At 42.4% G+C, this 26,708-nt stretch overlaps 1 protein-coding gene across 2 annotated transcripts in view; it reads left to right on the plus strand.

Annotated features, from left to right (window-relative positions):
• The first annotated feature begins 5,360 nt into the window (after positions 1 to 5,360).
• TGFBR2 (transforming growth factor beta receptor 2) overlaps positions 5,361 to 26,708 on the plus strand; it is a 60,058-nt gene continuing 38,710 nt past the window's right edge. Inside the window, exon 1 of one of the 2 annotated variants that reach the window (XM_075493201.1) lies at positions 5,361 to 5,729. In XM_075493201.1, the coding sequence (XP_075349316.1) occupies positions 5,636 to 5,729 (94 nt within the window). In that variant the 5' untranslated portion in view covers positions 5,361 to 5,635. Of the gene's footprint in view, positions 5,730 to 26,263; positions 26,364 to 26,708 lie in introns of those variants that run through there. The other variant, XM_075493202.1, reaches the window with a different exon arrangement.

Genomic DNA, 26,708 nt, shown 5'->3' on the forward strand with positions numbered 1-26,708 from the left:
GGGATTCTTTCAGACTAGATTTAGGGATATACTCTATCATAGATTCACAACTCCCTTTTGTTCCAGTGGGAAAAATGAAATAGAAGGGCCTCTGTGTTATGCTACTTAGGTTCTTAGATAGCTTCAGATATTTTCTGAGGCTTGGCATCCAATATTCAAATTCTTTCTAATGAAGAGCCTAAAATAACAAGCTTTGATGATAATAAATACTAGAGATTATGTGGGAATGGAAACAGGTTCCACGGGTAACCGTATTTTTGAGCAACTTAAATTATCTCCCAAGTATGTCTGTAATAATTTGTTTCCATGTCTTTTAAAAATGCCACTTCATCTAGACCTAGTTTTACTAGTTCTTGTACATGTAAAAGAGTTAAGACAAAAGATAGAACGTGCCTATGGAAATGTGCAAGGTTTTCCCCAGCTCAGATACCCATTGTGAGAAGTACAAGAAACTGAAGAAAACAGTATAAAGTTCTCCAAATGTCCTTTGCTTTTGGAAAAACGGAATGCAATTCTTCATGTAAAAGGTTGTGTGGTGACATTAATGGTGCTTCCTGCTTCTGGCCCTGCCAGATATCGTTCACTGAGGGAACGGTATCTCTTCTGACACTAACGTACTTCTGCTTTCACTATTGGGAGTATTTATACATACACAGTAAACACAGAACAAACCAATTCAGTGAAGCTTAAAAATGGTTGATTTGCATTATGGCTAAAAGTCAGAGATCATGTGAACAGCAGTGCCCTAAGAGCCTAGTGCTAATTCGAACAATATTTCAAAACTTTATTTTGCTAAGTGTCATTCAGGAGATTTGTACAGAAAGCATTACTAAGATAAATCTTGAAGATAACTTTATTCTTGTTGCCTCTGATGTATGCAGGAGTTGATAACAAGCTGATTGCCTCCTTCTGACAGATGATTACACACAACAGATGTTTTAATTTGATTATATCTGTGAGATAAGCATAATGCTGTGTTAAGTCCAAACACTTTTTATGAGTCTTTCAAAACATTTTGCAATGAATGTAACCTTTCGTAAATGTCCTTGCTTGAGGCTGCGTGTGTTCTCATAATGGTCCAAATTATTAGTAATAAGTTGAAACCAGTGATTATGCAGAAGAAGAAAACTGTAGCTGTAATTCTGTGCCCTATGATAACCTAAATTAAGAGAGAAATATGATGCAAGCAGTGATACAAGGCACAATAGTTTAGCACTACTCCAAAGAGGACCATGTGTTCTTCAGCGAATGATGCACGAGACAGGCAGAGCTTTTCTCAAGAGCGCTGAAAGGCCAATACTCCATGCCAAGCACCCCCAATTTGAAAATTAGCAGGCCAACGTCAGCTTTGTGAACAGAGCACTGCAAGGAAGAGAAGTTTGGGGTTGCAAATCATACAAGGTTACAAAATTTGACTTCGATTTGAACTGAAATGCCAAAACTTCCCTGAAAATAAACCTCTTCCTTCACTGCAGTGAAATCAAAGTTTTGTATGTTGCTCCCATGGTTTGTTTTTATATGTAACATGGAGACAACAAAAAAAATTGAAAACTAATTGGCTGCTTCAAAACAAAACCTGATCTGTATCATACCAAAAATGTCAAAATGTGATGTGTCAACTTTTCAAAGCAGATATCCTATTTTTCATTTGAAAGTAGTTATGACAAAACTTATTCAGAGTCATCAATGTTTTTATTCTGGTCAAACTGCTTATTCCAGTTATGTCACTAATAGTTTTGTCAAGGCAATATCAGCATACTATGTACCCAATTGCTGTGTTTCATTCCAAACAAAAATCACAGGCAGTCATTCCAATGATTGCCAGTCAGTAAAGCATCTTGTAGCTTACATTATATGATGTATATGACTCAAAGAACATTTTCTTTAGGATTCATGTCATCTAACATCAGATTCCTACAAAGTAGATGTCTGGACTAACTATGCTCTCTGTCATCAGCTCATGTGTCTAGAGGTTTTTAAAATATCTAGATTCCTCTCCATCCTTTGATGACTGAGGGAATGTAGGTGACCTAATAGCTTGCTGCCACCGTAATGGCAGTTCTGTTCATCCAACCTTTGTCCTCCATCCTTTGGTCCTTGAACCCGATCTGGGTTCTACAGTCAAACTACAGTCAAACAAATGAAACTGCTCCTTTGGATGGCAGGAAAGGTACTAGGTTGTCTCAGCTGTCTCCTGGAACTTCACTCCACGGCTAACTTTTAGACAGCTAAAGTAAGGTGAGACGTCTTCACCCTAAGCCGCATATGTCAGCTTTATATAGGCATGAACATTACGTTGTGTTAGTGCAGCTGTATAGGCCTTATTTAATTTTGAGTCAGTGGATCTGGGAAGTAGCTCGTTGTGGGATTCTTAAACAAAGCAACACTGTAGCTAATAAACTAATCAAAATAATGGCTTTACTGGGCACATCAGCAGTTCTTGGCTGTGGGTAGAATGATTTTGGGTTAAAAGTGTATGTTGTGTACAGTGAAACGACAGTTTTCAGTAACAACGCAAGTTTTGTGGAAGCTTGAAATTGTTCTTTGTATGAGAATAACGCTGTAGTTCGCATGGGATTTTGACAGAAATATGATACTGCAAGCTGAGAAATGGTTGGAATACTAAAGAGAGATCATTCGTACTCAGTAGTTTTTATGAACTGTTTTAAAAAGCTGTGCCTTAAACTGCAGCAAGAAGCCCTTAGCTTGTCTTGATTAGGAGGCCCTGAGATACAAGAGGTACTAGCTTGTTTGTGTTCTGGGTATCTCTTTTTAAGGCTCAGAAAGAAAACACAATATTCAGTGTTTCAACATTTTGCCTTTCTGAGTAGCAAACTGAAATTAGCTGACCCTTCCTTACCCTGTCAGGTTGTAGTTAATTATTTACAGCTTTAATCGGCGGCTCTTCAAAGTGGGCTCTTTCTTACCTCAGTCAGGCTAAATATTCACAGTTCCCATCTAGAAGTAAGTCATAAACTGCCATCTGCAAATAGGGAACTAGGAACTATGAACAAGGAAATGGAAAGAAATGACCAGCTTAGTCTCGTTTTATATATTTTGGTTGTCCAGGAAATCCTGATTAAGCTCCATTTGGGCCCTAACAGGGAAGCTTATAGTACTCAAAAAGGCAGGATGTGAGCTTTTGTTAATAAGCCTGTCTGGGACAAATCTGTGAACCGAATTGGGGTTTACTTCAACTTCCACATTGACTTTTGGTGACAAAGTTACTCCTTCACTGAGGATATCCAGGCAAGATATCCGAAAAACTTCCACCGAAAAACTTTCTAGTAGCACCTACCACTCTCACGGGCTCTCTGAACATCCGAAGTGCAGGAGTAGCACAATCCTCACTGCATGATGTGTCTGTGGAAATAAAAACTATGCTTATAGGGAAATATCAGACATCTGAAATCCACTTGTAGACTCCTCACTTACCGGGTAACAGGCGCTGTATCACCTCACGTGAGAGAGAGGGGCTGTGATGCCAGGCTGCAGTCAGGGCTGTGAGACTACTGGGGACCTGAGTACAGCCCTCCCCGAGGCTTCCACCTCCTGCAAGCCCCTCTCCTACTCCCAGACCCCGGATGAGAGAGGCTGGTCAGAAGGTGCCCATGTAGGAGAAGAGCCATGGCACTCGTGCGAGGGAGAGAGATGCAAGCGAGGCAGAGGCCAGCTTGCCAAGTCACGCCTGGATTTTGACAGGTTTGAATAGTAACATTAAATCTGTATTTAATGGCTTTTAAGCTTCCTTTCGTATTGAAAGTTAGTCACCAAAAACTAACAGGAGAGTTCAGTATACACTGCCGACTTTCTAAGCAAACAGCAACTCTTTGGCACCTGCAGCTTGACAGCTACAAGGAGAGAGAAGTGTATACAGCGTACAGTATATACTGATGGGGGTTGAGAAATGCTTTCCTTTAAGTGGATTACTGAAAACACAGCCAGCTTCTAGCACAGAGCTGGTGCACAGGAACTGATAAGAACACTCCAGTCTGTGCTGAAAGGGGAGTCCAACATTTTTCTTACCTCTGGAACGTGGCGACCGTTTGAGTGAATCTTGACTGTATTTAAAGGGGGTGGGGTAGAGGAAAGTGCTCCTGGAGAGGTTTATGAGAACTTGCATCATAAACTGGGACTGCACTGTGAAAATATGCGTTTAGGGAGTTTTTAAAACTAAATTTACATAAAATCACAATAAGATTTTTTATGTCTGTTATAAGCCAATTAAATGCATTATGCAAACATTTCCAAATTCATACAGAGTTGATCTGGGACATTCAGAGTGTGATTACGTATATTTCCCCTGAGGGCTTAGCCCTTTTTCTGAAATACCCCAATCTGTCCCTCTAACTATGCTGTAACTGAGACGAAAGTGAATCACCAAAATTTGAACAGGCACTCTCAAATCATCCCCATGTGCATCAGTTTACCTTTCAGTCAATGCCCAGCCATTTAACTCAGAGAGGAAGGAAGACTCTGTGAACCAAAAATGAGTCTCAAGACAACTGCTGCTATGCAATGCCTGGATTTATATTGGCAGAAAGTTCAGGCCTTATTCAGGTTGAGAGTCTAATGGTTCTTACAGTCTCTGGGCCATGCAAGCTGGCTTCACCAGTGTGGTCCTGCTCCCTGAATCCTATGTGCAATTCCTCCCTTCTGGAGAAGGCAAAATCTCTGGTTAAAGCTAAACCTGCTTCAGAGGGGAATGGAGATGAACTTCATCTGTGTCACATACGCAGCATTTGGGACCAAGCGGTGTGCATCCAGCCCATTTGGGAGCAAAATGCAAAAAAAGAGGCAGGTGACAAGTTGTAGCGGTCAGCTTCAACATCTGCAAGCTGAGTGCCCAGCTAGTCTGTGTGAACGTTTTCTGTGCTTACCCTGACTTCAACCTCCTCTGCCCCCTGCTTTAGTTCATCTGGGGGTTACGTCCGTCTTTCAGATACCAGTTCTGCAGAGGGGTAAACCCGCTGCAGCAGCATCGGTAAGGACAGGGATACGGATGCAAGGAGGAGCTCTGGGAAGCCCCCATGCCCCGAATGACAGGACCGGGCCCTTCTTAACTGGTGGGGCGAAGGGCCCGTTCGAGCTGGCGGATTCCCGTCCACCTTGAGCCCCCTCGCAAGCCACCCCGCCGCTCCGGGGCCCGGCAGAGCGGCGGGTGGCTGTGCCCGGTCCCCGCCTCGGGAGGGAGGCAGGCGCAGGGATCCGGGCGCACGTCGGGGCTGGCCCCGGCGCGCTTGTGGTGGGAGAGCCAGACCTGAGAGGGGCTGGCCTCTGGCACATGATTGACACCAAACTGGGTGAGGTTTCATGTTAAAAAAAAAAAGAAAGAAAGAAAGAAAAAGGGCGAGCGCAGGGGAGGGGGTGCCTGTGGGAAGGGGGAGAAGGAACTACTGTAAGAGTAAGAAAGTCCTGCCCAGCTGTTTGCGAAGTTTAAGATTTCCTGTTTCCCCTGCAGCGCCGAAGTGAAGTTTTCAGTGAGTCACCCGCAGCCCCGAGCAGCGGAGCCGCGCAGCCCGCTCCCCCGCCGCCCTGCCAGCCCCGCCGCCGCGGCCTCCCCCGCTGCCCGCCCGGCCCGGCCGCCCCCCGCGCCCCGCCCGCGGCTCGCCGTCTATGCCGATCCGGCTCCGCGATGACTCCCCGACTGCCGAGGAGCCTGCGGCGGCTGCTTCTGCGCGTTTCCCTCTGGGTCCTCATGGGCAGCTCGGTCCCCGCTCTGCTTCGGGGTAAGTGCGCGCCGGCCCGGCGCTCCCGCTTGACAGTTGCTGGGGCCGGAGGCAGGAGCGGAGCGGGGCAGGAGGCAGGAGCGGGGCAGGGCAGGAGGCAGGAGCCGGGCAGGGCAGGAGGCAGGAGCGGGGCAGGAGGCAGGAAGGCAGGAGCGGAGCAGGGCAGCAGGCAGGCGTCCGCCGCGGGAGAGGGGGACGCGGTTGCTAAGAAAGTTTTGAGGCTGGAAACGTTTCGGGAGGGGTGAGCCTGTTTGTTTATTGCCCTGCTGGAAAGGAAGCGGGGAAGAAAGGGACTGGGAATCTGGGGGGTTCGCGGCAAACACTGAGGTCCGTCCGTGGAGGGAAGAGGGGGGAGAAAAGAGAGGATTTGGCAGGAAATGCAGCAGGGTCTGGTCCGGCCGCAGGAGCCCGGAGAGGGCAGCTCGGGAGCTGACTGCTGTCCCCGGGGGCAGCGGCTGCCCGGCCCTGCAGCTGCCGCGGCAGCTCCCGCACCTGGTTCCGGGCCGCACCGTGTGCCCGGGGGCGCGGGCGGGGGGCGCCAGGCCCGGGGGGAAGCAGCCGGCCGCGGCCCGCGCCTCCCGCCGCCGCCGTGCGTGCTCGCGGGGCAGGACCGGGCCCCCGGCACAGCTTTTGCCGTGCCCTCTGGGCCGGGGAGCAGCCCGCCCTGCGCACCCACAGGGAGAGGGGCCCGGAGGTGCCGCGGGCGCTGCGTGGCCTGAGCCGGTGCGTGCCGGCTCTAGAGCTGAGGGCCTGTGCGTGGCCGCAGCGCTCGCTGCTGCGTGCATCGGCAGCTGCTTACCAAAAAGTTATTTTAATGTGAGTTTCTGCCTCCAGCAGAATTAAGCCGTGATTGCGAGCAGTGGGACCGAGAGCAGCAGCCGTTCCTGTGGCACTTAGCGCTCATGTTGTTTGATTCACTTTTAATGACACTTTACATCCCTTATTCTGTTTTTACCAAGACATCCTTAGATAGGTTTTTGAGGCTGTGGCTTGCAGTATTCTTTCTTCATAGGAGAATTTGGAAGGTACCAAGAGCTTAAAGTGCTGCTGCAAAAACAAGGTCCCAGCCCTGAGGAGCTTTCGATCTCAGTCGTACCACTACTCACCCACATATGTGAACAAACATCTGTAACTGCAAAGTTAGGCCCTAAATGATGTTGCAGAGCAACTGGTGAACCTAAAAAGAGAACATCAGATTGCAGCACAACTACATCTGAAACAGTTTTGGAGAATTAAGTAGATTTCTGAGATGTCTTGTGATATCACGTCTAGTTTTAGTCTTCAGGTGAGATGTGCAGACACCTGAGCTTCCACAGACTTTGCTCTCTGCCCTCTGATTCTCCCTTGTGGTCTATTTATGTTCAATAATGATCTCGAAATTGTTGCTAAAACATAATAACATAAACTAGATAGCTCTTGTATAGCTACTGCCAATAGCTATGTACAGTATGAATAACTTCATGCTTCATTAATAATCCTGTCAAAGTCAAGAGGTTTTACATACCTGCAAAGTTACTCATGTAAGCTTAGGGCAGATGAAAAAAAACAGTTTAAGAATAAGACACTATGGTGTCCCAGGGCTCAAAACGGTATTATTTTAAATGTGAGGTGTGCAGCTTCTTGTTGATTTTGATATATATTTGTATTATTTCTGATTAATATAAATCAACTAGTGATGGCTTTTATTTTGACCCCGGCCCGAAATTTTTTGCAGATTCCCATCACAAAAAGCTTTAAATGAAAAAGCTCCACTTTTGTTAATCTTGTGTTATTTATTATCATGTGCTTTTTTTTCACTCAACCAGTATAGACAGTCTCAAACTACAGGTAGATTTTAAAAACGGACGTAGCTTAAGAATTTGTTCTTCTTTCTTGCCGTAGGTCCAGTGAGGAAAAAATATGTAGAGATTGGTTACAATTCAGCATTTTTCATACTGATCTTCATCTACACCTTACAATAACTAGAACTGAGTAAACCCGTTGTCAGATAATCTATCCTAGAGCTCCAAAAGTTGTTTTAATAATCACTGTAGGATTCTGTTGTGTGTATAACAGGAAGAGTTGGTCAGAAAACAATAGTTCTGTGGGGGCAGAAAATGTAAGGTTTGGATATTGGTTGTTATTTGGCATCAGAATGAAAACCAGAGCTGCCAAATATTTGGGGGAAAACAAAACAGAAAAAAGAGCTACTTACTTTGTAATAATCAATAGCTCAGCAGTTCAGTGAGGATGAGGTAGGAGAGATACTAGTCTCGGGAGAGCTCACTTCCCAGGTATGCCTACTAACCAGCTGGCTCTTGTTGGTGAGGAGGTTAATAAAGCCGTAGCTAAAATTTCATTTCAACATTCTTCACAGCAAAATATTAGACAGGAATGGCACATTTCCATAAAGATTCTGGACAAAAGCACAAATTTGTGAGCAGGTCCCACAGGAACTTTGAAAAAGATGCTCTCATGTCCTGTACTACACACAAGTAATTGAAATTTTTTCCATAGAGTAAAGGGACAAGGTGTGATTTTTTGAATGATTGTGAATGCTATATTGAGCGTTTAATCAATAAATGGCAGTGCAAACCAGCAGTTGCCCACATAAGAAATCGACACTGCTGTATCCAAGTGAATATGAATCTGTAATTTATCTTTGGGGTATCAAAACCAGGAATTTGTTCTTTGGAATAATCTGTGTAATAATTGTTCATTTCTGAACATCAGGAACTTAATTTCTCCATTCAGCCAAACTCTACTTGCATTATTGTCTCCTTATTTTTTAAAAGCCATATCATAGTCAGTTAATTTTATAGTAACAGAATCAAATTTAGAGCTTCAGATATTTGCAAAAGGCAAGTATGAGAACAAACATCTTAGTAACATGGTGGAACATGTTTGTAACACGATCAAATCTAAAATGCATTCCTGCCCCCCATTAAAACTGGCAAATTTCCAGTTATTTCAGGAGGGAAGTAAGACTAGAACAGAGATATTATTGCATTTTCTTCTATTTATGGGGTATGCTTGAATTCTAAGACTTTCATACCTGAGACTTTGAAAATCACTTTTATTTAATTGCTATTTTGAGCTCCTTGGCATTAACACGCTTCTATAATATTCAGGTGGTGAATTCCATATAGGAATGGTTCCTATTAAAAAATGATGAGCCAGATCTTAAGCTGCTGCAAATGAATATAGTTCCATTAGCATCAGTAGAGTTACATAGAGTTATAGCATACAAGTTTCCTGAAACAGTTTCAAAAGTAATTTCAAAAAAAGGGCAATGGAATAATTCAGATTTTTTCATATTCATAATATTTTTTCACATATATTTTATAAACACTTACTATTATATGACCTACATTTAGCCAAACAGCATTGCTTCGAACTGAAATATTCCTTTCTGGGATGAATTGTTACAGTTTCATGTAATGGTGGCTGATAAAAGTTGTCATTGTGACAAGGTTAATTCTGAACTTAGGAGCAAAGATGGTATCAGGCTCTTGCCAGAAGGAAAATTCTTCATGGTTTGGTTTTTGGGTTTTTGTGGTTTTCGGTTTTTTGTTTTTTTGTTTTTTTGTTTTCTTCAGGACTAGGCTTTTAGAAAGGACTTGCTCTTTTGGGGGAAGACAAAATACTTTTGGATATTTTTAAGATTATATTTTTGCATTTGTGGCATAGGAACTTTTTCTTCTCAACAAGGTATGTCTGTGCTATATGCACTTTGCTAGCATTTACTTTGTATTGCTGTCGCTCTTCTGACTTCGAAGAGCTGTGCCTCACTTACAGTATAGCAAGAATGAGCAAAACCAACTGGCTGGGCCCAACTTGTTACTCTCTTGGATTTTGCATAACCAGGTGGATTTGTATCAGCTAGGTATGAAATATTATCACTAGTGCAATGACAGATTTTGATCTGAAAGTGGTCCATGCAGTTTCCACACTGGCTGGCATGGCTACAGTTGGGTGTTGGTGGCACAGTGAAAGTCAGGGCTTCCAGCCACCTTTGTGGCCCCATGGTCCCGGGCTCAGTAGGAGGGAGGTGAGTTGTTACAGTCCTGGTCTGCCCATGGTCCCCACGGCCCCTCCAGGGGGGCCATGGGGAGCAGATGGACAAAGGGATGTCCTGAGCCGGGTGGGAGACGAGCGCTGCAGTGTCTCCTTTGCCTCACAGGAGCCCTTTGACTCAGGGCAAATTACCACGTAGGCACATCCCAGGGACATCAGCTAGTTTGTATTGCCAGAGCATTGCAAACTCAGTAAAATGGACTAAGATATCAACCAGTTCTGTGCAGATGTTAGAGAGTACAAGGGATTTCCAGCATGAAGTAGTGGAGAGCCAGTCCTGTTGTGAAAAAGAAATTTGGCTGAGTCCTAGTCTAAGAGATTTAGTGCTGAGATTTTGGGTTGCTTAATAGGTCTTTAGCCTTACATTTTGTTGGGCTTAGAGTGTTTATCATTCCTTTTTTCCTGTAGGATAATGGGAACTGTTTTTTAAACTCTTATAATCAAGAATAAAATAAAAGGTCACGACAAAATACTTGTGCTTTTTTATGAACTGTAATTCTGGAAAGTGCAAATAGCCTAAAATAAATCAGAAAGAATATGCCTTGTTTTTAACAGACTGGTTAGAAGTCCTTTTGAAGTTTAACTTCACTGGCAGGTGGAGGTGATAAGAGCTGTACTAAGAAACAGTGGAGAAACTTCTTACTACAGGGGGTAGATTGCTTTTACAGCAAGGAGAGGGCATACACACTGAGGCAGGGCATTGTAGTTAAGGCAAATGCTGCTGATCTGTATGCCACTGTAAGCAATGAGTTGATACTAAATATTTGCAATATTGGGTTCTCAGTGACCCAGCTAAGTCTTCAGTGGTTATTTTTCATAGTATGTCTTCGTTCTGGCATAAAGACAGAGCAGCAGCACTAGCACTGGTTGAGTACAACCATTTATATCCTACTGCCTGAGAGAACACAGATTTAGTTAGTATGCAGATGTTTAGGATAAGATGTGTGGAGAGAGCAAACCACTTCAATCACCATCCAGTGATGAAAAACTCATCCAAATTAGTAGTTAGAACTAACAAATCTCACCAGGAGTTGCTTAATTCTGTTTCTGTTGATGACACCATGCCATCGTTTGTTTGTGTCCATTAACTTCTAGGGATTTAAGCAGAATTTAAATTGGAGCAGGTATTAAGGGGTTTGCCTTGCAGTCCATACAGATTCCTGAGTCAGGAACTCATGTCCATTTGTTTGCATTGCTGCAAAGTTGAGCAACTGTTTCAGATTTTAAGAAACAATAACATTAGCAGAGGCAGGAGAAACACTAGTTGCTGATTTGTCCATGTTTGTGCATTTTTTTGTAAATATGCTATTTCCTTGCTCTTTCTCTTTCTCTGAATGCAATTGTGGTTGTTACAGCTGGAACTACCTGTCCTTTTTTTACATAGGTTTTAAAGCCTTTTCACCTCTGGGAAGATCATCCGGGGAAGGAGTAGTTTTCCTTTGCTCAAACAACTGGTATTTAGCAAGAACTTCCTGCTGGCATTCATCCCTGAGTTAATCTGGTTAGAATTAGAGCTGGTTGAGAGTATTTGACACTGTTTTTCATGGGAAAATGCTGATTTGTCAAAACTGCAACAATTTGTGGAAATGTAACAGTTTCCATTAAACTTTCATCAGGAAATCTTCCCCACCCCCACCCCCCGTCCAGGATGGAATTTCTGATATAGAAAGAGAGAGAGAGAAAGAGAAATCATCATTAATCAATAATTAGAATCATCACTGGTCGAGGATGAAAGAACGGCAGGATCAAGCGCCTGGTCTGGCTCATAGAGTGCACATTTGAATCTGGAGCTCCCCCTACCCACTCTTCCCAGGATATTGGAGGGCTGTCACTCTCTCATTGCATGCACAAACACCCCCACCCCCACCACTTCAAATGATTTTGGTTTCACTCCGGTGGTGAATATGAAAATGTATGAAATGTTACAGCAGTTGGTGGGGCAGGAAAAACATTTTCCTGACGGTGTTTTTTAGGTTGACCTGTAGCCATGTGTTCATTTTCTCCTTGTTGGGTGGGAATGGCAGTGCTCTGAATGACTGGTGTCTTCTGGTCTTTGTTTTATATCATAATAACAAGCTGTATTCAGAAATTTCTGTCATGCAAAGGAACCACAATTTTTATTACTAACAGTCCTGATAGTCTGATTCCAGGATTCCAGTTCTCCACTCACCCAGAGTAGTATTTTGGAAAAAAATTGACTGAAAATGAATAGATTTCAGGAACAGATAGAGGAGTCTGCTTCCTCACACTTAAAGCATCCTTCAGTTTACAACCCAGCAGATACATCACTACAATGACACCTAGGGTTAACATTGTGCCTTTGAAATGCTAATCTGGAACCAGAGGTATTAGAAAGCTGTCTTGTGTTTCCTACGTACCTCCTGTTTGTACCCAAGGTCTTCAGCCCACACCTGCAAAAGCTGTTGCTGAGCTGTTGCAGAGCTGTTGGCCTGCTCTGTAAGTAGACATCTGAGGTTTTAAGGTAAAAAAGAAAGATTTATCAAGCAGCCAAAGCTGTAAGCTCAGCCAGTGATTTCAAAGTCACACCATATTATTTCTGGCTTGTTTATAGTCACGAGTAATACAAGTTTTGAAAGATAGCCTCTGCCCTCTGCACAGTTGATCAGTTCCTCCAAAACATTACATTGGTATACCTGTGGGCTTCATTTAATTCAGCAGTTAAACTCAGTTAAAAAAATGGTCTATGCAGAAGACATTATAAAGTCCATCTTTTCTTCCCAAGGTCATGGTGGCTCTGTCAGGGCTTAGAGGCTTCCTTCTGTTAGAAGAGCAAGTGAATTTGAACAGTACATACTCAGAGAGCAGCAGGAAGGTTTCACAGTCTTACTCCTCGGAGCAACATTTTCCAAGTAAAGACCCAAGTATGGTTCTTATGTGCCTGGGGCACTTGAATGGGCCTCTTTAAAAACTAGCATTGTGCAAGTGGAACGCATGCAGGGCCAGACTGTCAGCTGGCATAAATCAGCTTTACTCTGTTGAAGGCAAGGAACCTGCCCTGATTTATACCAGCTGAGAATCTGGCCACAGAATAAATAATAGGCAACTGTATGTTATGAGGCTGTATTTCCCTTGAGGGGGCTTTTGTGATATCAGTCTTAGAGGCGCCGGAGAGATCCAGTTCTCTTTCTTGGAGCAAAAGAGTAATTTGACTGCAGTATTTTGAAGTCCTCAGAACTTTAGGAAGGAGAGATTTCAGGCAGTCGAGGAAAAGAAGATGTTTCCAAACTTCTTGTAGTGTATCATTAAGGATTTTTGCCCAGGACGAATCATAGGAGGAGAATTTGGGAGGATGGAGATGAATTTATTTGGGATAGGTAGTCCCAAAAAAAGAGAAATGTGTAAGAGGGATGATTTCTCATCAAGACCAGACCTTTCCTTCGAAAGCACTCGTGTGCATTTCCCAAGCTGTATGAAAACTGAAGCTCCCTCATTACTGATAAGCTGCTAGTGATGGTGTAATTAATAAGGAAGCAAAGTGGAGAATGGGAAATGAAGATGAAGGGGCAAACTCCTCCTCAGAATGTGGATGTGGTTTTTAATTTTGTTTAAGGTTTCACCCAGAAGGGTCATAAGTGGGCTGGTACTCATTTTATTGACTTAGAGAGAAGAGGGGGTTCAGTTAGATTTTCCAAGAGTTAACCTGTAGTCTCCTGAGTCTAGATATTTTAGACGTGAGATGCAGGTGAGCCACCTCCCTCCAGTTTTAATCCTGCTGTGGATTCTGCAGCCCAGAATGGGAGTAAGCACATCGCGCGTATACGGCACCTGTTGGCACGGTTAGGTGGTGCCTGGGGCTTTTGGATGATAATGTGGTAATTTTGTAGATTTCATCTCACTAATATAAGTACATTTTTAATGTTGCTGTACAAGAGGGTGAACTTTGAAACAGACCACAGATGATTACTAATGGATTATCACTTCTGGTTATTTTCAGGGAAGGCAGCAGAAGCAGCTGTCCAGGATTCTTTTGTTTCTTGAGATGCTGATCTGGTCTGATCCTTGAGGTCTAGTTAGTAGCTCAGATTCTATTGACAAGTCACTATATAAAGCTGTAGAACAGCAGTGGTTTTGATAACACAGCTGTAATACTTTGGCAACAGTTTAAGAAAGTTCTTAGTGCTCAAAGGGAGCTGAAATTTCTTACTGTTTTGACTGCTCCCCTGTTTTTAGTGTTATCTGGCTGTCCCGACTAACTTCCATATGCTTTGTTTGGGAGCTCTGTGGCTGGAGCAAATCTCAAGTCATAGTTACATCAGGACTTACCATACACTGTGCACTTAGAGTGCTCCAGGAGAGTAGTGTGTGTGAATAACTTCCGTCCATTAAAGTGCATGCTTGGGGAAATATGGTAGATGTAACTAGACTTTTTGCCTTTCCAGTGTTTTTCTCCAACTGTCTAGCCTCTTAAAATATTCCTTCATTAGATAGTATCCGCTGTGCAATTCCAGGCCAGTGCCTGAAATTTCAGGGGGGTCTGTAGCTACATGTTAGTTTATTTTACTTCAGCTCACTATAAAGCTACTAATTAACGTGGAGTAGCACTTCTCTGTCATGCTGAGCAAGACATTACATAGGCTGCTTTTTTTTTTTCACCTTTTACTCTAAAATGGGCTGCATTATAAAAAAATACATAATCAAGGATGTATCTTTTTCATTATGTTATCAACAATGATAAGATGGAATGACAATAAAATCACATGCAGGAGTTCATCATCTGACCAGCACTGAGTTGTTTCCAGAGTTCACATGACAGTTGGTCGCTTCCTGCTCTCAGGATTCTCCCCCCTCAGCTCCGTAGCTATCTTAAGCTTTCCTGTGACATGACTGGGTAGTGACTCCAGGGTGTCCCATTCTTCTTGAGAAACTCATAGAAAGAGTGCAGGAACGAAGTGGTAAATGTTTGTGTGTGTCACTAATGGGAAGAAATTAATGAGGTTTTGAACAGCACAAATTTGTCAATCTGTGATCAGGAACCCATGAAGATTTCAAGAGAAGAGCTGTCATATGCAGGTGGTGGTTGATCCTTTATTTCCTTTGGCTGGTTCTGCCTGCAAGCATGCAGCAATTACCCTTCTCATTCGCTTCCTGCATACAAGCAGATCTATGATTCTGCAGTGACTGTGCTGTGGCAGTTGGCCAGCTGCCCTGCTGTGTACCTTCTACCTCCCCACAGTTCCCATTACCGATTTTCACGGTTGCATTGCCTCCTTTTCCTGCAGTGGTTAGAGCCTTTGCCCAGAAAGTGGGAGGCCCATGGTCATGCCACTCCTCAGCCTGAGACTATCTAAACTCCATCAGTGATGGGCTCTGAGAGGAAGGATCCTTGCTGGCTGAGACTGGGCAGGGCTGTAGAGGCAGCACTCTGCAGAGAAAGGGTTGACGTGTGTGCGGGTGGTCTCCCGAAGCATGTCAGAGGAGAAGAAAGCCTGTTCCCTGATGGATTCATTCAGTATTCCAGCCCCTGCAGGGTGACTGATATTCTCTCCAGGGAGTTCACAGCACAACAAAGAGAGACTTTACATACAGAATCTTTTTTTCTTTTTTAAACTGAAAACAACCGTTTCTCATCCTCATGAAAAGATCAGAGAGGACCATGTAATAGTCATGACTTCGTAAGCCTCTTTATTGAAGCTTTCACAAAGTAACTAGGTCAGTGATATATGCTTCTGGGCTATTGAATTTCTCCACTTCCCCTCAGTCTGTTCTTCCATTTCCTCACCCAACTTTACCACAAGGGAATGCCTTAAGTCAAAAATCTGGGAAGCTGATCCTTTTATTGCATTTGTAGTATTCTCATCTGGTACGTACAGTGCCAGGCCATCAGGCTTGCAAAGCTGGCGTAGCCCAAGTTTGCATGTAAACAGCAATACCACATTGTCTGGTTGTAACTAAAGCCATATCTGCTCTCTCTTTGCCTGTAGATAATAGAAACAGGAAGATGTTCAGCAGGAAAAGATTGGTGAACTATTCTGGAAAGGGGAATACAACTAAAAAGTGTTTCTTCATCATCGTTTTTCTTTCTCCTTCAACTCCTTTCTTACACACTCCTTACTTCTCACATTTTATACTTTTGCCTTGAAGTTTCTGCCTGGCTGGGAGCTTTGCTGTTCCCACTCTTCCCTGAGGCCACACTGGTACCATGAATATTAGCGCAACAAGAAGCAGCCTAGAGCTTCCCATATGTATATGTCCCCTGCCTTTAATGTATATAAAGGAAGATAAAAATGTGATTCAAATTAAATCATCAAAATCCAGGAACGTGGGATTCAGAATGAGGACCCAGGCATCCCATGTAGATTTTGAGTTGTTTAAAAACTAAGTGCTTGACCCTAGAAGGAAGATTTTAAAGTATCTCTATTAGGCATGAAGACTCCTGTATGTGTTGGAAGGAGTTACAGGCTCATTCTTTTACATGGGAGGAGGAGGCAAGACTTGTTGGTGACTTGTAACTGAGAACAGCTTTTGCATCTTGACCCATGGTTAAAGCAGTGATCCAGGAAGTCAGAAGCCTGGACTCAGTCTCTGGAGACCCAAACCCAGATCTCCAACTTCCCACGATTTCATCTGTTGTATTTTTGATGCCACTGTTAAACTTCAGTACAGTTATTTGTATTAGAATTTCCACAGTTTCAACTAGTTCTGCTTAATATCTGTCAAAAAATTAATGCATTGATGTGTTAATTACAGTTTCTATAGACAATTATAGAACTTATGGGAAATTAAGAGAGGTTGTTTCAACACGGGTCTATTGTGATTGGGAAATTGAGGTTCAAAGAGAGTAATAACCGCTGTTATTTCCCAGCAGAAATTCTGGATTAAAGCCCTCAGAGCATACAGAAATTCTCGTCAGCCTCAAATACCCTGCCAAGTTCTAGAAGATACAACTAGCACTTTTTTCTCCCATGTTTTTCTCAGGTTAAGAGGGTGTGTGCTAGGAGCTGCCAGGGAATGGTGAGGCTCAAGGAAGCTTTGGTAGCTTGCTTCAGTTTGGCCATTTAAAGCCTAACTCTTCCCTCAATTGTCTACGTATATATTATTCATGGTCAGCCAACTCGCACTTCCACTAACTTGGCTTTTTTGTTCTGGTGACTTGTAGTATGATTGTCAGGCGCATACCTACTGGTGGTTTGAAGTCAGAAACGTATTGGCCTTCTCATGGGTGAAGGTGGGTAGCAAATGCTAGAAGCAAACCACTAATTATTTGAAGTATCTTACCCTTGAAAGTTAATGACAAGGCACATATACCACTATCGTAACCACATAGCTAGAAATAGAAAACACTGACACCTGCCTTTCCAAGCTGTTGCTTAGCAAGAGTAGTTAGACTACCTGTACAATCATCATTCTTCCCTTTCAAAGGTGGATTTTGTTTTAAGTTTCCATTTTGTGCTTTTGAAGCAGAGGTGTAGATAGCTTTGACCAGAGCAGTGAGCTTTGAGCTTTGACCAATTTCCACTCGATTGTCCTTAGGCCTGCAGCAGGTTAGGAAGGAGGTGGTACTGTTTGTTTAGCATTTTCAGATAAGAGTTTAATGTTAATAATTGCCTGCCTTTTGAAAATGTCAGACCCTTGTGGTTTTGAACATGTGAAGAACAAAAGAATTAGGAATAGTACCTACAGCTGCTAGTCCCTGGCTGGATACAAATTTGGTCAGATACACAGGCAGTTTGCCATGCCTTAATAAGATACCACACAACACATAAACACCAGTAACTGGGAGCATTTGCCTCAAGGCAAATGTAAGGTAGTGCAACCTAGCTAAATCTGCTCTGCCAGAATGCTAACCTGTGGGTAGGAGAGCTCACGTGGAAGTTCACCACAGTTAGTTGATGGAGAATAAGGTGTTAAGCTGTGCTAACTTGATATTTTAGACTCTGCGGGGGATGAGATTATGGAAGGTGAACAAGCATCCATTGCAACACATGAAAGCTGTAGGTGAACTAAATCACTCCAGAAACAAGGTGCGCGTTTTTAACAAACGGTAATTTCATTATTACAGCCCTGCCAAGGTTTGTGCTGGACTTCCCAATGCAAATATCTAAATCAAGACAGGGTTTTGCTTGTTAAACTTATACGCAGAGAAGTTAGGGCTTTGCAAAACTAGGTGAGTGGAATGATTTCACTTGCAGAAGGCCAGACTGGGAATATCATCCCAGCTGTTCCTGACATAGAGGTCCTGTAACCTACGAATCTGTGATGCAGCAGGTTACCACCACCAGACTGGTATCGCTCATGTCCCTCTCAGAATTAGGACTAGCAGCTCCAGAAGTAACAAACAGTTAAGCTACTCTGCTAACTAACCCTGCGTAAGGATATTTCAAATATGCATGAGTTATAAATTTTTGCATCCAAAGAATTAAAAAAATGTCTCTATTCCTACAGAGCACTTTCCTCTGGTATAAAACAAGCTATTACTGCATTTGGAAAGCTTGGAATTGTTGTGTTTTGTGAGAAAACTTTTTAAACTATATTGTGTTCTACATGAGTGCAGTATTTGTGGAAAATGCCAAAGTGACAGCTTTAGAGAATGAGCTGCCCATGTCACTGAACAGTTACACCAGAAACCATAACAAAGCATGCAACTGGCTCCTGATGTTTAAAGGGATGCTGAGTGGTTCAACTACTACGGCCATGTTATGCACAGCCTCCTCAATGACAGTTGTTGAAATAGTATTTTCATGACATAATTATTAAACCACTTGGCATTTGATTAAAATGATCAAGGCATTTCATAGAAGCCCTTAGACATCCTGAAGACTCTTACTGATTTCTACAGTTGAATAAGTGCCCTCCAGATGAAGGATGATGATGTGTTACATGACCAATATCCAGAAACATTCAGTGACTCTAAACTGTTAAACATCAGCTAGTATAATTTGACATAGCAGCACTCAGAAATCACAGATTAGCATCTGCTGAAGATCTTATTCTATTAAATTTAACTAATACATGTGACAGTAAACATCATCTGTCCTGCAGTAGCAGGATAAGGAATGCTATGCTGTTGCCAGAAATGAACTGCACCATTTAAAAGTTTATGAAGTGTCATCATATTTTGCTTTTCATAGTTCTCAGTTGTTAGAAAAAAATGTTGAAGTAATTGGATGAAATCTGAGATATTTGGATGAAAATTAAGAGGCAATGGAAGGTTTGCTTCTGAGCTGCTGCTTGATACACTTGGTCTTGTGTTTCTGTCTTATCTCTTCCCAGCTTTCTCCCTGAAACAATTCCTTCAATAGAAGTAACTGTTTTGTAGACACTTAAATTAGTTCCTTTTTTTGCAATATTTTTTCTAAACAAGCTTGTCAGTGTATATGCTGTCTTGGAGTGCTCCTGAAAGATTATGGTCTTGAGAATGACTTAAGTTATAGCTTGAGAACCTGAAATAGTGGGTTTATGGAAACAATGACCATAATGAGCAATTGGGAGGGGAAAACCCTAGAAATCCAACTCCATGTGTACATTTCACATTCGGAGTTTATTTACAATTTTATTCTGCCGCATCATAAACGAAGTGGAAGAGTCTGCAGTCCCTCACACAACTTCAGGCAGGTAGACTAAACATTTTAAACCGGCAAGTTCCTTCCCACTGAGCTGCGTCTCATGTAGGCAATGTCCTCACCTTACGCTGTAATGCCAACCCTGCTGGGGGCAAGCAGTGAGTAATGTTGTATTGTTGCATGGAGTGAGAATTGTTGTATTCCTACATGCAGATTTTGTGGTGTCCAGGGCTAATTTTTTTTAATGTGGGGGCTTACCTGCTGGGCCATGTACACATGCGGAAGAGACTGTTCTTAAAATACTCAGTTTTATAGTATAGTGAATGAATTCTTCGCATATGTGGTTTAGAAATATTAGCAAAGATAAGGACGTTTCAGTGAACTTTCAAGGGAGGTATTTATGGGTGAAAAACCTACCTATTTCAGAATGAGCAGGTTTCAGCCATGGCTTTTATTTTCCTTTAAACCCAGTAAAATTTCAGCCTGAAACAGAAATGAAGGAGCTGATTACTCTTGCCCTTATTTCAGCAGGATGGTATCACCAGCTACTGATTCACAGTCTCAAAGGTAACTGGAGGGAGTCATTTGCAAACGCATTAAAAGGAACAGCTAATACCTGGGGGACATGTTAGCAAATTTACCCTTGGCAGATAAAGGAGATGTTGCTCTGTTGGTACAGAGACCCCTTTACGAAGAAATCTGATAACTCTGTAACAGCATGCCACACCAGTAGGATTTCTGCAACGGAAGTCAGCAAAAGAAAGTTTTCCTAAGGCTGAATATCATTAGAAGTGTGTATTTTCATGCATGTGCCCTTTTCTCAATACTCAGTATATAATATCCGTTAATGGTTGTGGAAGTTAGATGTATCTATCAAGAGAACATATCCCCAGGGTATTAAATTCTGTTATTCTGCTTCTTTGTGTGTAACTTGACAGAGACAAATATAACCATCCAAGCTACTGAATTTGAGAAGGATGTGTATTTTTCCCCAAATCCATTCAAAGTGATTCTACTCCCAAGGGATTACATTTGAGTCTAACTTTCCTCTGATTTACTGTTTTAGCTGAGCTGATGGATTATGAAAGAGAGTAATTTCTTTTTCATACTGTTTTTCTGAATCTGTCATTCAAAACTTGCTGTGTGGGGACAGAATGGCTCATAAACATTATTTTCCTGGAGGAAAATGGCTCCTTACAGTAAAAAGGAGCTCTGAACAGAGCTTCCGCATAAACATGTTTGCCCATCAGTGACTGACAGAGAAGCCTCTGTGTGTGTAAAGGATGTGGACTTGTTAAATGAGACTTCTTATTTGGAAACAGTTTTTCAAATAGACTAGGAAGGATGGGTTATATTCAGGTCTAGAGAAAGAAATTGCATATGATTCTGTTTTACCGAAATCTATAGATAATATTGTAAACTTGCACCATAGTAGGAGCATCTTCTGGTCATGTGCCTTAACTTAAATTCCAGATCTCTCAAATATTCCTCAAGTTCAGAGGTCTTCAAAAAGCTAAGCAAAATTAGGTCTTTTATGCTCTTTACATTAGTAAGTTGTCTTTTTATATTAAGCTTAAACCAAAATCCCCAAGTCTTAAACGGTGACTACAAATTTTGCACCCTAAACACATTCTTGTTTTTGTTTTGTTTCCTTGTTTGTTTGTTTATGGCTGGGAGGGAGGGATAATGGCAGTGAATGCACTTAAAAAAAAATCCCACTAATACCCTCCTTTTATCTGGAAAAACAAATATTTATAAATCCCTCTGAATCATGTAACTGTGTAACGATTGCCAGTTTGAAAGCACAGTTGTCTGGTTAATCCATTTAAATGCTTATTTTGAATGGGCAGCTGTGAGTCTTTGTGTGCACACAGCTTCTCCCCATACTTACTGGTGTGTTATAAAATACCATCGAAATTCTAGCCTGGTTCAGTAGCAACCGTTGTACACACATACAGTTTTCTATTGTACAAGACAGATACTCTCCCCATGCAGAGCGCATCCTTGCTTTAAGGTGGACTTAAGAGCTGTGGCTGAAGCCAGTTTGCTCGATCACTTCCAATCCTGGCTGTATAGGTTGCTGAGATCATGCTTAAAGAATGTGCGGGTCCTGGTTAGAGGCACAAAGCACCCCCTAACCCATGACTTGAACATGCTCCAGCAGTTGACACAAAAGGTGCACTTGTGAAGGGCCAGTACAGAGGCGCAATATGGAGCTGTGCATGGAAAAAGATCGAGGAACTCTAGTTTGAATTCCTCCACCTAGGTAAAAATAAGACACTGAACAGTAGAACTGCAATTTATGTACTCCAAACCATGCCATTGTACCTAAAATCTTTTTATGTCTGTCTTATGCTACTTGTGCCCCTCGTGCTTCATAATTATGAAGTATTTCCTACTTGTGAATGTGACGCTTAAACCGATATTTAAACAGATGCAGCCCACTCTGATTACTGTGTTACATTTTAAGACTGCTTTTGATTTTCTTTTTAAATCCCAAACCCATTATTTAGGTTTGGCTTCATTTGACTAAGGTTTTGTTCCTTAGTCTACAGGATCTTGCTCCCAGTTTACAGAAAAGGAAGTGCAGTCAGAATCAGGCCCTTTGAAATCAGAGGTGGGAAGTAAAGTTCAGCAAAAGTTTCAGAGCAAAAGCTGAAACTCAGGCAATACTTTTGTCTGTCTGGGTTTAGAGAGCATTTTCCCAGACTAGTGGTAGTTTCAGGTAAATGTTCATCAGACTTTTCCCCTGAAACAAAGCACAATCGGGGTGACTGGTTGAATTTTATTTTTGTGTTCGCATGACAGATCTGCTGCAAAATCAGATGTTTCACTTCAGACAGAGGATATCTGTGCTTCATAGTACTATCTGTCCCATTTATATAGTCCTTTCTCTTGAAAAAAGTGTATTCTAAAAACAGACTGCTCTGACCCCTTCAGCATCCTGTGAAGAGGAGACGCCTGCTACGTCTGTGTACTGTTGAGGAAATAGTCACAGAGAGTAATACCTGTCTTCTCAGATGTCTCCCATAAATAATGTTAACTGACTTGAGACACCAAAAATACTTTTTCTACACTTCAGAGTCAAAATAACCTCCTGTCTACTTTCATAGTGGATTTAAACAGCTATGGGGCCCATCCTGAGGTGCCTCTGCACATATTTCTGGGGAGAAACATCAGTCCTTGGAGTGCACCCCAAAGTGTCATAACTCATGCGGATGAGTCCCAGGCAAGTCCCATCTGTCCTTGCAGTGACGATGCCTGGAGGAAAAGAATAACTGCAGAGCCCTTGTTTCCTCTCCTGGAAGGGCTGTGATATCTCCTGTCTCAGGGCAAGTGGCGTTTGAAAGCAAACTGTGCTCAGGTTGGAGACAGCAGCAGACAGCAGGCCCCCATGTCCCTGGTGCGGTGGGCAGCCTGACCTTGCCCCAGAAGGAACTGCAGCCACAGATCCACAGAGACTTTTCTCTGCCCTCAGCACTGCTGCTGCTGTTGAAATACGCAGGTTTGCGTTACCCTAGCCGTGGGTTCCCGCTCTTCATGCCACATTCTTTATTGTGTTTGTGTAGTCAGATAGTTGTCTAGACTGGAGAAAACTGTTCTGGGTCAAAGTGGCCTTTTGGAGGGGGAAGGGAGGTGTGGTAAGGTGCGGTCTGATTCCTCTGTGAGGGAGGAAAAAGTGCAATGAGGGATGCGAACAAATAACCAGAGCAGGGGAGCAGCACTGCTGTTTTTTGCAAACTGAAACTGTTTGTGCAGATATTTTCTGTATGGCCTCACTAGAGAGAAAAGGAAAAGGGAAGATCTTTTGTGTTCACAATGCTTAAGAAAAAAATTAGTCCATTTTCTTAAAATGGTCTGAGGACTTCATGAGGCAGACAATTGTTGTTCTCAAAATATGTGGTTTAGTGCACCAAAAAGGAACGACACTAAAAATAAGATGTCCAAAAAGGTGTGTGAGTGTGAAGGAGGCTCTGCAGTGGCATCCCCAAAGGAGTGATCCGCTGAGAGCTCTGGAAAGCTGAATGTGGCAGGAGCCTTTCAAAACGGAAGATGGGTATGGCCTTATGCCTTCCAAAACCTGTCCGGAAGGTGTGTCAGTAGTTTTAAGGGGATATTACTAAAAGCAAATAAAATGAAAAATAAAAGCATGAAATGGCAAATACAGGAGTGATACTTTTTCTGATTCACTGAGCAACCTAGCTGTATCAAAGGGAACCTGGGGGAGTCAGGCGTAACTTTGAATTTCCTGTTTTGTGTGATTTGTCACAGTCTTAATGCCTGTGCTTCATTTTCACTACTTTAAAAAGCAAACAAAAATCTCACCCCAAACTAACATATTTCACGACCTTTCCTGGAGGTTCTTCTCTGAGACCAAAGAGGGTTTGCAAGTGCCTGCCAGTCTCCTGAGTGAACAAACAGTGTTAATAAACATCTACTTGTCTGGATTAACTCTTCATAAGGTACAGCATTTAGGTATTATTTACACAGTTTCCTCTACATTTTAGTTATTTTAGTCTGCTCTTTTGAATACTCTAGAGTCCAGTGGACATACATTTAGTAAGAGTTTAACTGTTGCAAGAGTTAACTTTAGCAAGAGTTAACTGCAGTTTCAGGAGAATGATTTGGCTTTTTGCCACCTGAGTTGCTGCATGCTGCCAGTGTAGAGATCAGTCTTTAAATCATTACCATTTTGCATTTGGAAGAGATGATTTTCTGCCATCTATCTAACCTTCCTTATTCCTGTTGAAAATGCTGCAGTTAGATAGTCAAGTAACATTATGAAAGCTTTTTCCGCATACAGAATTCACGCCTCTTGAACTTCTAGTTGATTTAAAAGTAACTGAGTAAACCACAGCAACTCTGTATGTGGTAATTCTCAATTCTGACACTGGCTAGACTTGTTCCTAATATAACCTATACCGAGGTTAAATCAGCTTTAAAAGGATTTCAAGATGCAAAACTGTAAAACCTCCGCTCCTTTAATTTAATCAGTTAAACTCATGTGGTGGTGTGCGTATGCCAGGCCAGCACTTAGTTACTTGAAGCCATTTGGAAAGTTAAGCATGACAAGACCATATACTAAATATGAGTAAAACCCTGTAGGAGTGTCATTTGTGAGTGTTTGGCCAAGCAAGTATGTTACTATTTTTGATTTCTGTGTGGCTTTGGTTGTGCAGTGGTCTGTGGGAGCTGAGGGCAGGACTCCATCTGCACAGCATGCCCTGTGGCTGCCTGCTCTGGTGTTGCAGTGATGAGCCAGCACGACAGTTGTCTGTGCAAGGAAGAACTAGGAACTCTACCCATGTGCCCACCTACTCTGTCCATCACAGGTACCACAACTGTAATTGCCCATGGGAAGGCCGGCAGGGTTCGGCAATACAGGATAGCAGGAAGCTCATAACACTTTTGAAGTTAGCCTCTTTGCCCCTACCGCAGATCCTAATTGTGTTCTGCTGCCCAGAAGTTTAGCAGAAGATGCAGTCGCTTGCCCTGTGACATAGACTTCGAAATCTCTGCCTTCCTCCCACCTGTAGCCTGTCCAGTGAGGGTGCTCCTAAAAAAGCAGACAAGATTTGTCTTTGCGTTAAGCAGATATCACAAGACAGACCCTTAGGACTGCTAGTAAGTAATAAAGGGATACCTTTAGGTAAACAGTGCTGATACCTTAAGAATATGATTCATTTTTTGATGATCTCATGGATTTTTCAGTTTGTTTGTGGCACTGAGCACATTCAGTAGCCTTGCAGATAAACTGAAGAGCCAGGATGTGTCTCTATGGAATATTTCATGGCTAATAGAAATAGCTTGGCCGTAACGTTATTAGAAAATGTCCTAAAGTACTGTTCCACCTGTACTGGGGGAACTCCTGAATTTCTGGGTTGGAAACTGGGAGTTTAATAAATAGGCCCTTGAAAATAGGGTTGAATGACTCTTTAAGGTGGACATTCCTCATTTCTGTTGTAGTAAGAGAGATAAAGGGAAGAAATATAAACTAAGCTTTTGGAGGCAGTATGTGCCTCTTTCAGGACAAATGATTCACCTTCCCCAGCGCCATTATGAAGAACGAAGAGCCCTATCATATGTTGAAGTAGGTTGGTGGTGGTGGTGTGACTGTTGAGGGGGCAGGAGTGGAGAGAAACATGTTTCTATAAACAGGCTTTCACAACTAGCTGAAGGGAGAGGTACGATGGGTTCAGAAACTCCATTCAACCTACTTAGAAGATTCAATTGCATGGCTTTGTTCTGGTGAGGCTCTGTAGCTGAGAGTGGAGGCACATTTGTGTTTTTCTGAGTCAGAATTGTTCCTAATTGTGTATGTTTTAAATGTTGGGGGTTTTGCCACAGAGACTCTTCTGTTATGAAAAAATCTTTGCTTCCTTCTATATCACAGAAATAACTGTATAATGCTTGAATGACTGCTGTCTATTTTCAGAGCATGTAAGTTGGAAAAATAATATTTGTACAAAGCTAAAGTGTTTATACTCTTTCAGCTCTGTTTCAAGTGAAGTAATGACAGCTTTCACTGGGCAGGCAAGAATACAAAAAGAGGTGAAGTTGCAGGATATGCTGCTTAACGGACAGGTCAGAATTAGCTATGCAAATATCAGTCCTGAACCATGAATCATGCTTATTCCAACAAAGCAGGAAAGCTGTTTTTCCTAATCTTGTGAACCAACTGAACATTGCTGTACTCGATACTATATATCTGAAGTCACAGGAATTAACCACCAAGACAGCTTCCAGTAAGTTCCAAACTTAATGCATTATGCAAAAAAACCCTAGACCCTCTAGTCATAGTTGAATAAATTGATCTTCGTGCTATATCACATACGGTTCTCCAGTGCTGTGTGCTGTTTACCGGCTGTGTTAGGGAGGCTGCGGGTTAAAGTCAGGAGAAGATGAAAAGTATCTTTGAGTGCCCTATGGGAAGCCATCATTTAGATTTTTTTTCAGCCTTTTTGCCTGGAGACAGTATTCTTTTGTTCCGCCTACCATGGAGTGCTAAACAGTGGCCAGAAAATGTGGAAGAGAGCAGCAAGTTAAAAATCCACAGGTAAAAATCCATCTCATTATTTGAAGCATCACAATAATGGTTTTTTTTATTCCCTGTTTTAAGAATGTGTTCACACTTCTATTGTAAGTGCTGAGCTGGAGTCTCCTCACACCTGCACTGAAGTCAGTCAGGAGTCATGGCAGCGAGCTCCGTCCTTAGGCACGTTGGAGGCAGTTCACTGCCATGCCCTGTACCAGTGGGAAGAGCCCAGCCCATGATTAAAACTGCCAATGCTAGCTCATTTTGGAAGTAGTGGATAAAAATAGTGTTATTTTAATGCTTTAAAGACAAGAATGATTTTTATCTTCAAGATCTCCAGCTTAGTATGCTGTTCCCTCCCTTATT

This window comes from Mycteria americana, chromosome 2 (genome assembly GCF_035582795.1).
Source record: "Mycteria americana isolate JAX WOST 10 ecotype Jacksonville Zoo and Gardens chromosome 2, USCA_MyAme_1.0, whole genome shotgun sequence".
NCBI lineage: Eukaryota > Metazoa > Chordata > Aves > Ciconiiformes > Ciconiidae > Mycteria > Mycteria americana.